Source organism: Trachypithecus francoisi, unplaced genomic scaffold, assembly GCF_009764315.1.
Source record: "Trachypithecus francoisi isolate TF-2019V2 unplaced genomic scaffold, Tfra_2.0 Lachesis_group7, whole genome shotgun sequence".
In the NCBI taxonomy this organism is placed as follows: Eukaryota; Metazoa; Chordata; class Mammalia; order Primates; family Cercopithecidae; genus Trachypithecus; species Trachypithecus francoisi.
Window position 1 is genome coordinate 99,698,496 of NW_022681472.1, and position 11,534 is coordinate 99,710,029.

Consider the following 11,534-nt stretch of genomic DNA (forward strand, 5'->3'; position numbering starts at 1 on the left):
TTTTCCACAAGACTCTTGTGCCAGAGCCAGAGGGGCAAAACAAGCACAAGACTGTGTCAGAACCTCCCTGGGGGGGGTTGTGGGTCCCCAGTTCCTGGCATGCAGCCCCAATCCTGGGGCCTGGCTGCCAGCTTCTGCCTGGGCTGGCATAGGGGACACGCAGTTGGCCACTCTGGCTCTGAGCTGGCTGGGCACAGCGTGTCAGGGTGAGGGGATCCCTTAGGGGCCTCAAGCAGGAGGGCTGAGGGCACCACCAGTTTGTCTGTTCATGGTGGGCAGCTTTGTGTGGCCACCAGTGCTGGGTGGTGTGGGTTTGGGATGTTCTCCCTCCTGGCTCAGCACGGGCCTGTCAGCCCAGTGTCCTTTGGGCCTGCCCTTCCCCTAGCATCCCTGGTTGGAAGGGTGTTCTTGCAGGGCTACGGACAGGCGGGGACTGGCTGCTGGTTAAATTTAGTGTGGGGGGTGGGGCAGCTGCCCAAGGTCCACCTGCCACCAGGGCTGCCACTTGGGCTCCGCTGCCAGGGGGCGGGCAGGGGCTGGCTCTGCCTGGGGCCAGGCCCATATTAACCTGTGCCCCTGTCTGGGGGCCAGAGGGGCAGGCCTGCGCACTAGGAGGCCGTTGTGGCAGCGGAGCAGAGAAGTGCAAGGTGAGAAGCCTGGGGGCCAGCTGTCCTGACCCCTGTGGGTCAGGTTTCGTTGTGGCTGCTGGGGTGGGCCAGCATTGAGCCTGGCCTTTCAGCTCGGCAGGCCTGTGGAGGGGGATCTCTGACGACCTATCCCGGCTCATTTCCTACTCTCTCCTCCAATCGGGAACAAGAGGGCCAGAGAACTCAGGTCACCCCTAGCCTGGGGTGTGTCCCAAGGGCAACCCCCAGCTGGTGCCTGGTGAAAGGGCAGCCCGGTGTGAGCTGTCCCAGGGCCCAGGGCTGGACTGCCTGGCTCCAGCCCCCTCCCCCAGCCCCTCGCCGTGCTCATCAGGGACCAAGGTCCAGCTACAGAGCTCTTGCAGCCTCTGGGCCATAGGTGTCAGCCCTGGAGAAGCCAGATAGAACCCAGAGCCTGAACACCCCTCCCCTCCCCCCAGCACCCCCTGGATTCCTGAGGCCTGGCTCAGTTACTAAGGAGACAGGTCCGCTGGCCCAAGCAAAGATGCGGGTGCCACGAGGGCTAGGCCTTGGCCAAGCCCTGCTGGGGTAAATCCCAGCAGCCCAGGCTCTAGTCTCTCCCCGGGGCTCCCTCCTTTCCAGCTCTTCCAGACCCTCAGGGCTGCTAGGCACTCCCTTCACCTCCTGAATACCCTAGGCGCTCAGCCCCCGCCCCACATCTAGTCCCTCAGAGCTGTCCGGACTGGGACTGACGTCTGTACCTACCCCCCATGTGGGTCTCCTGCTCTCCCTTCATGGGGACACTGGGCAGGCACTGGGCCTTGCCCCAAGCCCCGCCTGCCGCCTCACCCACTGCCTCTCCCTCCCTGGAGCAGAGCTGTTCCCAGATGGGTGGGGCGGGGCCCAACTGTCCCCAGCTCCTTCAGCCTTTTCTGTCTCTCCCAGTGGGGCCAGCTTCGGTGAAAAGGGTGCCCTCTTGCTTGGCGTCCCCTCTGCTACGGCTGCCTCCTCCCAGCCGTGGCCCACTGAGCCAGACCCAGCTGTCCCCACTCCCACTTTTGGTCCTGCTACCTCCTGAGCTGCCTTCCCACCTGGTCTGGGTAGAGTCATGGCCTCGAGCACAGGTGACCAGAGCCAGGCGGTGAGGAACGGACTGAGGGCGAAGGTGCTGACGCTGCACAGCATGAATCCATGTGTGCGGCGCGTGGAGTACGCAGTGCGTGGCCCCATAGTGCAGCGAGCCTTGGAGCTGGAGCAGGAGCTGCGCCAGGTATGACCCAGGCCCCTCGCTGCCCTCCAGGTCACACTGGGGTGGCTGAGTTGGCCCCAGTCCCACCGGCTCATGGCACAAGGGCTGAGGGGTTAGGTAGGGCACGGTCTCCCTGCCTGCTCCCCTCCCCTCCCAGGGTGTGAAGAAGCCTTTCACCGAGGTCATCCGTGCCAACATCGGGGACGCACAGGCTATGGGGCAGAGGCCCATCACCTTCCTGCGCCAGGTGAGGCTCATGCCCACTGCACCCCCCCACCCCCCGCCCATGTGCCCTGACCTTAGCACTCCGTCTTCCCAGGTCCTGGCTCTCTGTGTCAACCCCGATCTTCTGACCAGCCCCAGCTTCCCTGACGATGCCAAGAAGAGGGCGGAGCGCATCCTGCAGGCGTGTGGGGGCCACAGCCTGGGTGAGAGCCAGGGCCAGGAGGAAGCAGACGGCAGCCCTGCTGCTGGAGGAGGGAGGTCCCCTGGGCGGGCTGAGAACTTCACCTGTACCTCCCATCCTGTCCTGCCCGAGTCCAGGGGCCTACAGTGTCAGCTCTGGCATCCAGCTGATCCGGGAGGACGTGGCGCAGTACATTGAGAGGCGCGACGGAGGCATCCCTGCAGACCCCAACAATGTCTTCCTGTCCACAGGGGCCAGCGATGCCATCGTGGTAGGCTGGGCATGGGCAGGAAGACATTCCTGACACTGCAGAGGGGATGCCCAGGGTGGGGGACAGGTGCAGCCCCAGCCCCCACCGATCCTGCCTTCCCCTTCCTTCTTGCAGACGGTGCTGAAGCTGCTGGTGGCTGGCGAGGGCCACACACGCACGGGTGTGCTCATCCCCATCCCCCAGTACCCACTCTACTCGGCCACACTGGCAGAGCTGGGCGCAGTGCAGGTGGATTACTACCTGGACGAGGAACGCGCCTGGGCGTTGGACGTGTCCGAGCTTCACCGTGCGCTGTGCCAGGCGCGTGGCCACTGCCACCCTCGTGCGCTGTGTGTCATCAACCCCGGCAACCCCACCGGTGCATTCCCGCCGCCCTGCCCTGCCCCGCCCCGCCCCGCCCCACTCCTCCCGCACCCTTGTCCGCCCTGGCCCAGGCAGTGCCGGGTCCGCCGTCCCCCGGCTGCCCAGTGGAGGGCAGTGCACCCCCTTGGCTCACCCAGCCCTGCTGCCTCCCCCACACCCCAGGGCAGGTGCAGACCCGCGAGTGCATCGAGGCTGTGATCCGCTTCGCCTTCGAAGAGCAGCTCTTTCTGCTGGCGGACGAGGTGCGCGGCGCAGGGGAGCGGGAAGCTGGGCAACAGCCAGCCCCCTTGACGCCTTGCGCCCTTCCAGGTGTACCAGGACAACGTGTACGCCGCGGGCTCCCAGTTCCACTCATTCAAGAAGGTGCTCATGGAGATGGGGCCACCCTACGCCGGGCAGCAGGAGCTCGCCTCCTTCCACTCCACCTCCAAGGGCTACATGGGCGAGTGCGTGCAGGCGAGGCGGGTGGGGGCTTGCGGGCTGTGGCCTGGCCCTCTTCGGCCAGTGGGCCAACTCCTCCGCACCTGGCCTGGACATGCCCCTCACCTGGCAGGTGCGGGTTCCGCGGTGGCTATGTGGAGGTGGTGAACATGGACGCCGCAGTGCAGCAGCAGATGCTGAAGCTCATGAGTGTGCGGCTGTGCCCGCCGGTGCCAGGCCAGGCCCTGCTGGACCTGGTGGTCAGCCCGCCCGCGCCCACTGACCCCTCCTTCGCGCAGTTCCAGGCTGTGAGTTGGGGGCAGGAGGGGGTCCAGGTGACCCAATCAGGGGTGGGGGATGCTGAGTGCCGTGCCCTCATGGGCCCTCCCTCCCTCCGCGGCCGCAGGAGAGGCAGGCAGTGCTGGCCGAGCTGGCGGCCAAAGCCAAGCTCACCGAGCAGGTCTTCAACGAGGCTCCCGGCATCAGCTGCAACCCAGTGCAGGGCGCCATGTACTCCTTCCCCCGCGTGCAGCTGCCCCCGCGGGCAGTGGAACGCGCTCAGGTCAGGCGGGGGCGGGGCCTGTGGGGTGGGCAGTGGTGGCCAGGCATCTCTCTCTGATGACTGCCTGTCCACAGGAACTGGGCCTGGCCCCCGACATGTTCTTCTGCCTGCGCCTCCTGGAGGAGACCGGCATCTGCGTGGTGCCCGGGAGCGGCTTTGGGCAGCGGGAAGGCACCTACCACTTCCGGTGAGGCCCAGCCCTCACTGCCTGTCCCGCCACCCTGGCCCTTCACTCACTGTCAACTCCTTTCAGGATGACCATTCTGCCCCCCTTGGAGAAACTGCGGCTGCTGCTGGAGAAGCTGAGCAGATTTCATGCCAAATTCACCCTCGAGTACTCCTGAGCCCAGCCGGGGCCAGGCTGGGTGCCCCGGACTGTGTGCTCAGGGGCCGTGGGGGCTCTGGAGCCCACTGTACTTGCTCTTGCTGCCTGGCAGGCAGAGTGGGGGGGCTGGGCCCCTGCCTCTCTGCAGGTCCCTAATAAAGCTGTGTGGCAGTCTGACTCCAGGGATGGTCCGCTCCCACTTGCCTACCCTTCTTGCAAACCTGAGTCCCTTCAGAGAAAGGGCCTTCCATGGCCAACACCCACTTGTTCCTCCTGAAGACCCGGCACCCACCATGAGCTGGGTCTTCCCTGTGGTCTCTCGATGTGGGGCAGAGCCCATCACGATCACACAGAAATGGGCCGAGAGTCCGGAGTGTGAGGAAAGCACAGGACCCGCACCCCTTTGTGGAAGCCCCCAGAGCTGTTGGGGTGGGGATGGGGCTTGGCAAAGAATCTAGGGAACCAGGGGCCCAGGTGGCCACCCAAAGCAACAGCCTTTCCTGAAGAAGGCGCAGAAAGCTGTCTCCTTCCTGGCTCCCTTTCCTGTGAGGTCCACGTCTTCCCTGGGGCAGGGAGAAATACTAAACCAGCATGGTGCTGGCTGGTCGGGGTGACTGACAGCTCAGGAAGGAAGTCTTAGTTCTCTTATGCGAGGTAGTAGGGGTGGGGCCGCTGTCTGGGGGGCCAGAGAGACCACCTTTGGTGTCAGTGTGTGGTGCAGTCCTTCAGCTGGGTGGAGTGGGAGGCAGAGGGAGAGGATGAGGCAGTGTCCCAAGGGAGGGCTGGGGCTGGAGGAGGCAGGGGCTGGGCTGAGGGGGGTGGGCAGTGATGTGTCCTGGCCTGGAGAGCATGGCTGAGCACTTACTACATGCAGACACTGCTGGGGGTCACTCGATCTGCACAGATGGTCTTCTGAAGTAAGCATGATAGCCCCCATTTAATAGACAAGGAAACCTGGAAACAAAAACCTGCTGAGCTGACAAAAAACCCCCTCAGAGGCCACAGCAGCCAGAAAAATGCACTGGGTCTGATTTGTTTTTCTAAGACCACCAGAGCGAGCACAAAAGAACCAGCGAGTAGGCAAGGCTAAAAGCAAAATTGCACATTTATTCTTTGGTCATCTAGCTCCAGAGAAAAAGGTATGGGGGTGAAGTCTGTTGGCCTCCGGCAAAGGAGGCTGAGAGAGTCACCCAGTAGAGCTCTCGGGCAGAGTTCCTAATGCAGTCCCGACAAAGGTAGGGGCTGAGGAAGCCCGCCCCGTGCATCTGCCCGGAGTGGCTTTTCTAGGAGTGGAAGGGCAATAGGAGGGGCACGGACGCGTCAGGGGAGGGGGTGGGGGAAGGCGCCGCAGGTGCCACCAGGTAAATCTTGATCTCTTCGGATTGACATCACCTGGCGCATGCCTGGTTGGTCTGCACCCTCCCGGGCGCCAGCTGCATCCTCGTGCACACGGGGAAAAGTTGGTGATGAAAAACCCGGAAATGCACCATCTTGCCTCCGTTCGTCAAAACATTCCAACCTTTTATTGGTAATAGTGATAAGGGGCGCCGTGGTCTGTCTGGCTACTTCCTGCTGTTAAGGGGCATCGTCAAGGTCGGGGCCCATGGTTGGCATTTGGACATACGGATGAAGAATAAAATAAGGCACAGTATTAGTACAGGAATGAGGAATGGAAGCATTTGTTGGAATAGGGGCAAAACCCAGAAGGAAGGTCCCAGCAAGGTTGAGGAGTATGAGATAGTTAAGAAAATTTAGTAAGTTTGAGGCGAGTGGGGGAAAGCCAAACTGATTTCCACTGATTGCTTTCGGTAGGGGCCCTTTTTAGCTGGGAATGAGGAACGAGCGCGCAGAGTAGTTGTTGGCCAGGCAGCAATTAAGGAGTGGGGTTTTTCTTTTGTGGAGTGGATGGCTTTCCGCTTACTCCTACTACAGAGATATTGGATGGAAGGCTAGGTCCAGAGAAGGACGGCAAAACGGAATAGGTAGCCTCGCTGTTGATTAAAACATTGACTGTCTTACCCGCTACCAGGAGAGTTACCCGCGGCTCGGCGAGGGTGATGGGGGTCCCCGAGTCTCGGCACCTTCAGTTGTCGTCGTCCAGATGTAGGAGCTGGAATGAGCTCCCAGGATCCTGGGAAAGGGGGTCACGTGGAGACGCAGCACCTGTTCTCAGGGTGGGGCAATCAAACTTCTAGTGTCCTCCCTGCTGGCAAGCAGGGCGGGGGCTGCTGGTGGACGAGGGTTAGGACATTCACTGGCCCAATGTCCTGATGCCTTGCACTTATAGCAAGGCTGCGTTGGGGCTCGGGGACCTTGCGGACACCTGTTGGCATAGTGTCCTGCTTTGCCGCACGTATAGCAGGCTCCTTTTGTAGCCTTGGAGTCTGCGGAGTGTGTACTCTCTGGCCTGGGGTTACAACTGGGCTGTAAAGCCGCTGCTAGGAGCTGTAACTTCTGTTCAAGGCGAGCTTGCCGTCTCCTCTCTGGAGTTATAGACCTTAAAGGCTAATTTAACCAGGTCTTGTATTGGTGCCTGAGGACCATCCTCTACCTTTTGAAGTTTCTTACGAATGTCAGGAGCTGATTGAGAAATGAAATAAGACGCCAAAATGGTGGCCCCTGTGGGGGAGGCCGGATCTAACCGGGTATACTGGGTTAGAACCTCAGTCAGTTTAGGGTAGAGGTTAGGATAACCTGGAGGTCATGCCAAGTTAAGTCATAGGCCTGACAAAGGTATCTAAATTCCTTTATGTATATGGTAGGATTAGCTGAAAAATCACCTAAACGCTTCTCAATTTTGGAAAGATCGGCCAATGAAAAAGGGACATGTACTCTGACTACCCCCTCCGCCCCAGCCACCTCTCGCAAAGGTGCTAACACTGTAGGAGGGTGTGGGCAGAGATAGGGGACTCAAGACAGCCAGTTGGGGGCCCCGAAGGAGGCACGGGACCGAGTGGATTACTAGTAGATAAGGAGGAGGAAGGAGGAGTCTGGGCAGGAAGGGAGGGGTTGGAGAGAGAGGGGAGAGAAGGAGGAATATAGGGCAGGTCAGGACGAGAGCATAAGGCCCAAGGCCTTGTACGTAATTAATTTCGGACCACTTGCCTAGCCGCTGGCAGAAATTGCTGAGGTCGATCACGCCACAGTGGAAAGGAAAATTAACTGCTTCCTCCTAAGGTCTTGTTCAAGCTGTAAGGTTTTTTTAAATTGGCTAGGAGGCACCCTAAGGGGGTGCTCTTTGGAAATTTGGACTGGGGGTTTCCCGTTTGTTTCCTCTTTACTTACACAATGGACACAATGGAAATGGAAATGGATCCCTGCCTGGCTTCAAAGCGTCCTTCGGAACCAGCAGAGACAAACTGGAGGCTCTTGAAGCCAAAATGGAGATTACCTTCAGGCGGACGTCTCCGTCCTGAACGGGTCTCCCGAGCCACTTGGTGGCTCAAAATGGACCTCGGACCTGCACAGGATTTCTGGCCGAGGGAGGTAAAGAGGAGACAAGGGCACTTACCCCAGAAAGGCCGTGAGAGTGAGGGAAGCGGGTCTCAGGTCCTGGTCCGTCTGCCGCGTGGGAGCAGGAGGAGGTTCCTCAACCCTTAGAGGCCTGAGGAGGGGTCTCCTCCCGGGTCTTCGGCACCAACTGATTTGTTTTTCTAAGACCACCAGAGCGAGCACAAAAGAACCAGCGAGTAGGCAAGGCTAAAAGCAAAACTGCACATTTATTCTTTGGTCATCTAGCTCTAGAGAAAAAGGTATGGGGGTGAAGTCTGTTGGCCTCCGGCAAAGGAGGCCGAGAGAGTCACCCAGTAGAGCTCTCGGGCAGAGTTTCTAATGCAGTCCCGACAAAGGTAGGGGCTGAGGAAGCCCGCCCCGTGCATCTGCCCGGAGTGGCTTTTCTAGGAGTGGAAGGGCAATAGGAGGGGCACAGACGCGTCAGGGGAGGGGGGGGAAGGCGCCGCAGGTGCCACCAGGTAAATCTTGATCTCTTCGGATTGACATCACCTGGCGCATGCCTGGTTGGTCTGCACTCTCCCGGGCGCCAGCTGCATCCTCGCGCACACGGGGAAAAGTTGGTGATGAAAAACCCGGAAATGCACCATCTTGCCTCCGTTCGTCAAAACAGGGTCCAGTGCCAAGTCCGCCAAGGATGGGACTGGCTTTAGAGACTCGCAGACTTGGAAATACGACTGGCCAAGGGCACCTGGTTTTGTTTGCTCTGGGGATGGTTCTTAACCACAAGCCACACTTCACAGCCTCATCTTGGCCTCGGGAGCCCCTGAGGGCACAGCTCTGGACAGGCGACACAGCAGATGGACCCCTCCCTTGGCAGGGCGGGCTCGAATCAGGCAGGGCGCTCCTAGCCTTGTCACCGGACACTGAAGGCATCAAGGGCAGTGGCAGGCCGTGTCCTTCTGAGCTAAGCTGGGTTCTGACCTTTCACACTACCCTCCTAACTTCCATGTCTCTGTCACTGCCTTAGGGAGGGGCTGAAGCCACAGACACAGCAAGGTTGGGATCCGACGCCGGAAGTATCCGGCGGTAGACGGCAGAACCCTTAAGAAACCGACGCCTTCACGGGGGCGGCTGGAGAAGCGGGGCCGGGCACTGCAGCAACCAGGCTGCAGGTCAGACACCAGGAAGGAAGCAGGCGTGGCGCGGATCCGAGACTCCTGGGAGAGACTAGGGCTGGCGGTGGGCGCAGGCCGATCCTTACATTCGAGGCCGGCCCTGCTCTGTAGCTTCCCTTTCTGGGCCTCTCACCAGCGCAGGACTTCGCTGGGAGCACGCACGTGGCGGGGCGGCCGCGGGCACTAGCCCGGACTGGTCACCGGGGGCGCCAGCGAGCTGACGCTCTGGCCCGCTCCGGTCTCTGTGGCTCGCGCGACCGTCCGGCCCTGGAGTCGGTGGCCGCGGGGCTCCAGCGACACCGTGTGGCCCGTGCTCCACTGTGTGGCTCTAGGCGGCCGAGAAACTGCTGAGAGTCCGGCTCGGCCGACGGTGAGGACCCCGGGAGGCAGCAACCCAGCCCCGTTTACCTGCGACCGCGCAGAGCATGATGGGAGCCCCGGGAGGCAGTGACCCCGCCCCCTTACCTGCGGTCTCGCAGAGCATGCTGGGAGCCCCGGGAGGCAGTGACCCCGCCCCTTTCTGAGGCCGCGCAGAGCATGCCGGGAGCCGGTGTCCGCACCGCTCGCGTGTGTTTGGACCCGACTTCGGTCCTTCTGGGGTGTTAATGCTCCTAAAGCCCGATCGCACGTGTCCAGACCCCAGCCTGTACGACGCTGACTCCGTCCGGTCCCAGAACCAAAACCATGCTGGGGTGTGGCCTCTGACCCAACGCGAGGGGACCTCACTTTGCGGGACCCCACCTGGAACCCGACCTTCCGGCCTCGCAGTCGGCCGGAGCCGTCATGCGTGGGAAGTTGCTGCCGCTGGCCGGCCTCTACCTGGTGCAGGGGGTGCCCTACGGGCTCCAGTCCGGCCTCCTGCCCGTGCTGCTGCGCGCCGGCGGCCTCTCCCTGACGCGCGTGGGGCTGGCCAAGGTTCTCTACACTCCGTGGCTGCTCAAGCTGGCGTGGGCCCCGCTGGTGGACGCGCAGGGCTCGGTGAGGGCCTGGCTGACGCGCAGCACGGCAGGCTTGGGCCTGGTGTGTGGGCTGCTTGCCGGGCTGCCCCCGCCTGGAGCTGGCCAGGCCGGGCTGCCCGCCGCAGTGGCGGGGTTGCTGCTGTTGCTGAACCTGGGTGCCGCTGTGCAGGATGTGGCCCTGGACGCGCTGGCTGTGCAGCTGCTGGAGCCGGCCGAGCTGGGGCCGGGCAACACCGTGCAGGTAGTCGCCTACAAGCTGGGGGCCGCGCTAGCCGGAGGCGCGCTGCTGGCGCTGCAGCCCACTCTCTCGTGGCCGCAACTCTTTCTGCTCCTGGCTGCCACCTACTGGCTGGCCGCGGCGCTGGCCTGGGCTGCACCAGCCCTGCGGCGGCTCCCACAGCCGGCCCCGTCCAAGCAACGTCGCCACACCGCGCACCTTCTGCGGGACGTGCTGGCTGTGCCGGGGACCCTGTGGACGGCAGGCTTTGTGCTCACCTACAAGCTAGGTGAGTGAGGAGGCCTCGAGGCAGGCAACAGCAGAGGTGTGGCTTCTGGGACAGCTCCAGGTGTGTCCCCAGTGCTTGCAACCCATTACACGGCCACTCTCTTGGGTATGACCTGCAGGACTTGGCCCTGACATCCGGGGCTCTGCACCTGCACCTTGCTGTCTGGTCCTCTCCCAGCTCTAACCACATCCCTGCGCTCTCTCGGGCTGCCCCATTTCTCCCCCCAGCACCTGCAGCTCTGGAACACTGAGGAGAGCAGGGCAGGACTGAGGCCCCAGGTGGGGAGAAAGGAGGTGGGGCAGATATGGAACCTCCTGTGCTCATACCCCCTCTCCACAACCCAAGGTGAGCAGGGTGCCAGCAGCCTGTTTCCTCTTCTTCTGCTGGACCATGGTGTTTCTGCCCCTGAGCTGGGACTGTGGAATGGTGTGGGTGCTGTGGTCTGCTCCATCGCTGGCTCCTCCCTGGGTGGGACCTTGCTGGCCAAGCACTGGTGAGCCCTCCCCAGTGTACCCTGCCCACCCACTTGTACCCAAGCTGTCCCCAATCCCTATACTGCCCAATTTCCCACCCCCACCCCAGGGAACTGCTGCCTCTGTTGAAGTCAGTGCTGCGGATCCGCTTTGGGGGCCTAGCCTGCCAGACTGCCTTGGTCTTCCACCTGGACACCCTGGGGGCCAGCATGGGCCCTGGCACAATCTTGAGAGGTGAGGGGCTGGCCTTGAGGAGGGAGGAAAAGAGGGGCCAGGAGCCTGGGGCACTGCTGACCTCTGCCCTCCCAGGGTCAGCCTTGCTGAGCCTATGTCTGCAGCACTTCTTGGGAGGCCTGGTCACCACAGTCACCTTCACTGGGATGATGCGTTGCAGCCAGCTGGCCCCCAGGGCCCTGCAGGTGAGGAGACATTGCAGGGACACAGAGGGACTGCAGGGCTGGGGCTGTGTGGGCCTTACTCTGACCTTGACCCCTACCCCCTCAGGCCACACACTACAGCCTTCTGGCCACTCTGGAGCTACTGGGGAAGCTGCTGCTGGGCGCTCTGGCCGGAGGCCTGGCCGACGGGCTGGGGCCACATCCCTGCTTCTTCCTCCTGCTCATCCTCTCTGCCTTGCCCATTATGTACCTGGGCCTGGCACCCAGCACCTTTCTCTGAGCTGGGTGGCTGGACTGGTCAGTAAAGCCACGTGTGCCTAGAGTATGTGATGTGCTTGTCCCCAGGTTGGGGGCTGCCTCATTGGCCAG

The 11,534-nt window shown here is 62.0% G+C and overlaps 3 protein-coding genes across 5 annotated transcripts in view; all 3 read left to right on the forward strand.

The window, feature by feature from the left end:
- The window catches only part of PPP1R16A (protein phosphatase 1 regulatory subunit 16A), a 45,990-nt gene that overhangs the window by 28,872 nt on the left and 5,584 nt on the right, over positions 1–11,534 (forward strand). The window lies entirely within an intron of this gene.
- On the forward strand, positions 1,079–4,385 carry GPT (glutamic--pyruvic transaminase). Of its 2 annotated transcripts, XM_033203109.1 has the most exons (11): positions 1,084–1,875; positions 2,012–2,101; positions 2,174–2,282; positions 2,398–2,531; positions 2,646–2,889; positions 3,057–3,136; positions 3,204–3,340; positions 3,448–3,622; positions 3,721–3,876; positions 3,951–4,063; positions 4,130–4,385. In XM_033203109.1, exons 1-11 carry the CDS (start codon positions 1,714–1,716, stop codon positions 4,218–4,220), a joined length of 1,491 nt encoding a protein of 496 aa, XP_033059000.1. In that variant the 5' UTR covers positions 1,084–1,713; the 3' UTR covers positions 4,221–4,385. The 2 variants fall into 2 exon arrangements, with proteins under 2 accessions (XP_033058999.1, XP_033059000.1); XM_033203108.1 differs by lacking the exon at positions 3,951–4,063 and having other exon boundaries at positions 1,079–1,875; positions 4,130–4,383.
- MFSD3 (major facilitator superfamily domain containing 3) lies at positions 9,320–11,484 on the forward strand. Of its 2 annotated transcripts, XM_033203126.1 has the most exons (5): positions 9,360–10,294; positions 10,640–10,787; positions 10,877–11,001; positions 11,077–11,186; positions 11,272–11,484. In XM_033203126.1, exons 1-5 carry the CDS (start codon positions 9,613–9,615, stop codon positions 11,443–11,445), a joined length of 1,239 nt encoding a protein of 412 aa, XP_033059017.1. In that variant the 5' UTR covers positions 9,360–9,612; the 3' UTR covers positions 11,446–11,484. The 2 variants fall into 2 exon arrangements, with proteins under 2 accessions (XP_033059016.1, XP_033059017.1); XM_033203125.1 differs by having other exon boundaries at positions 9,320–10,294; positions 10,877–11,186.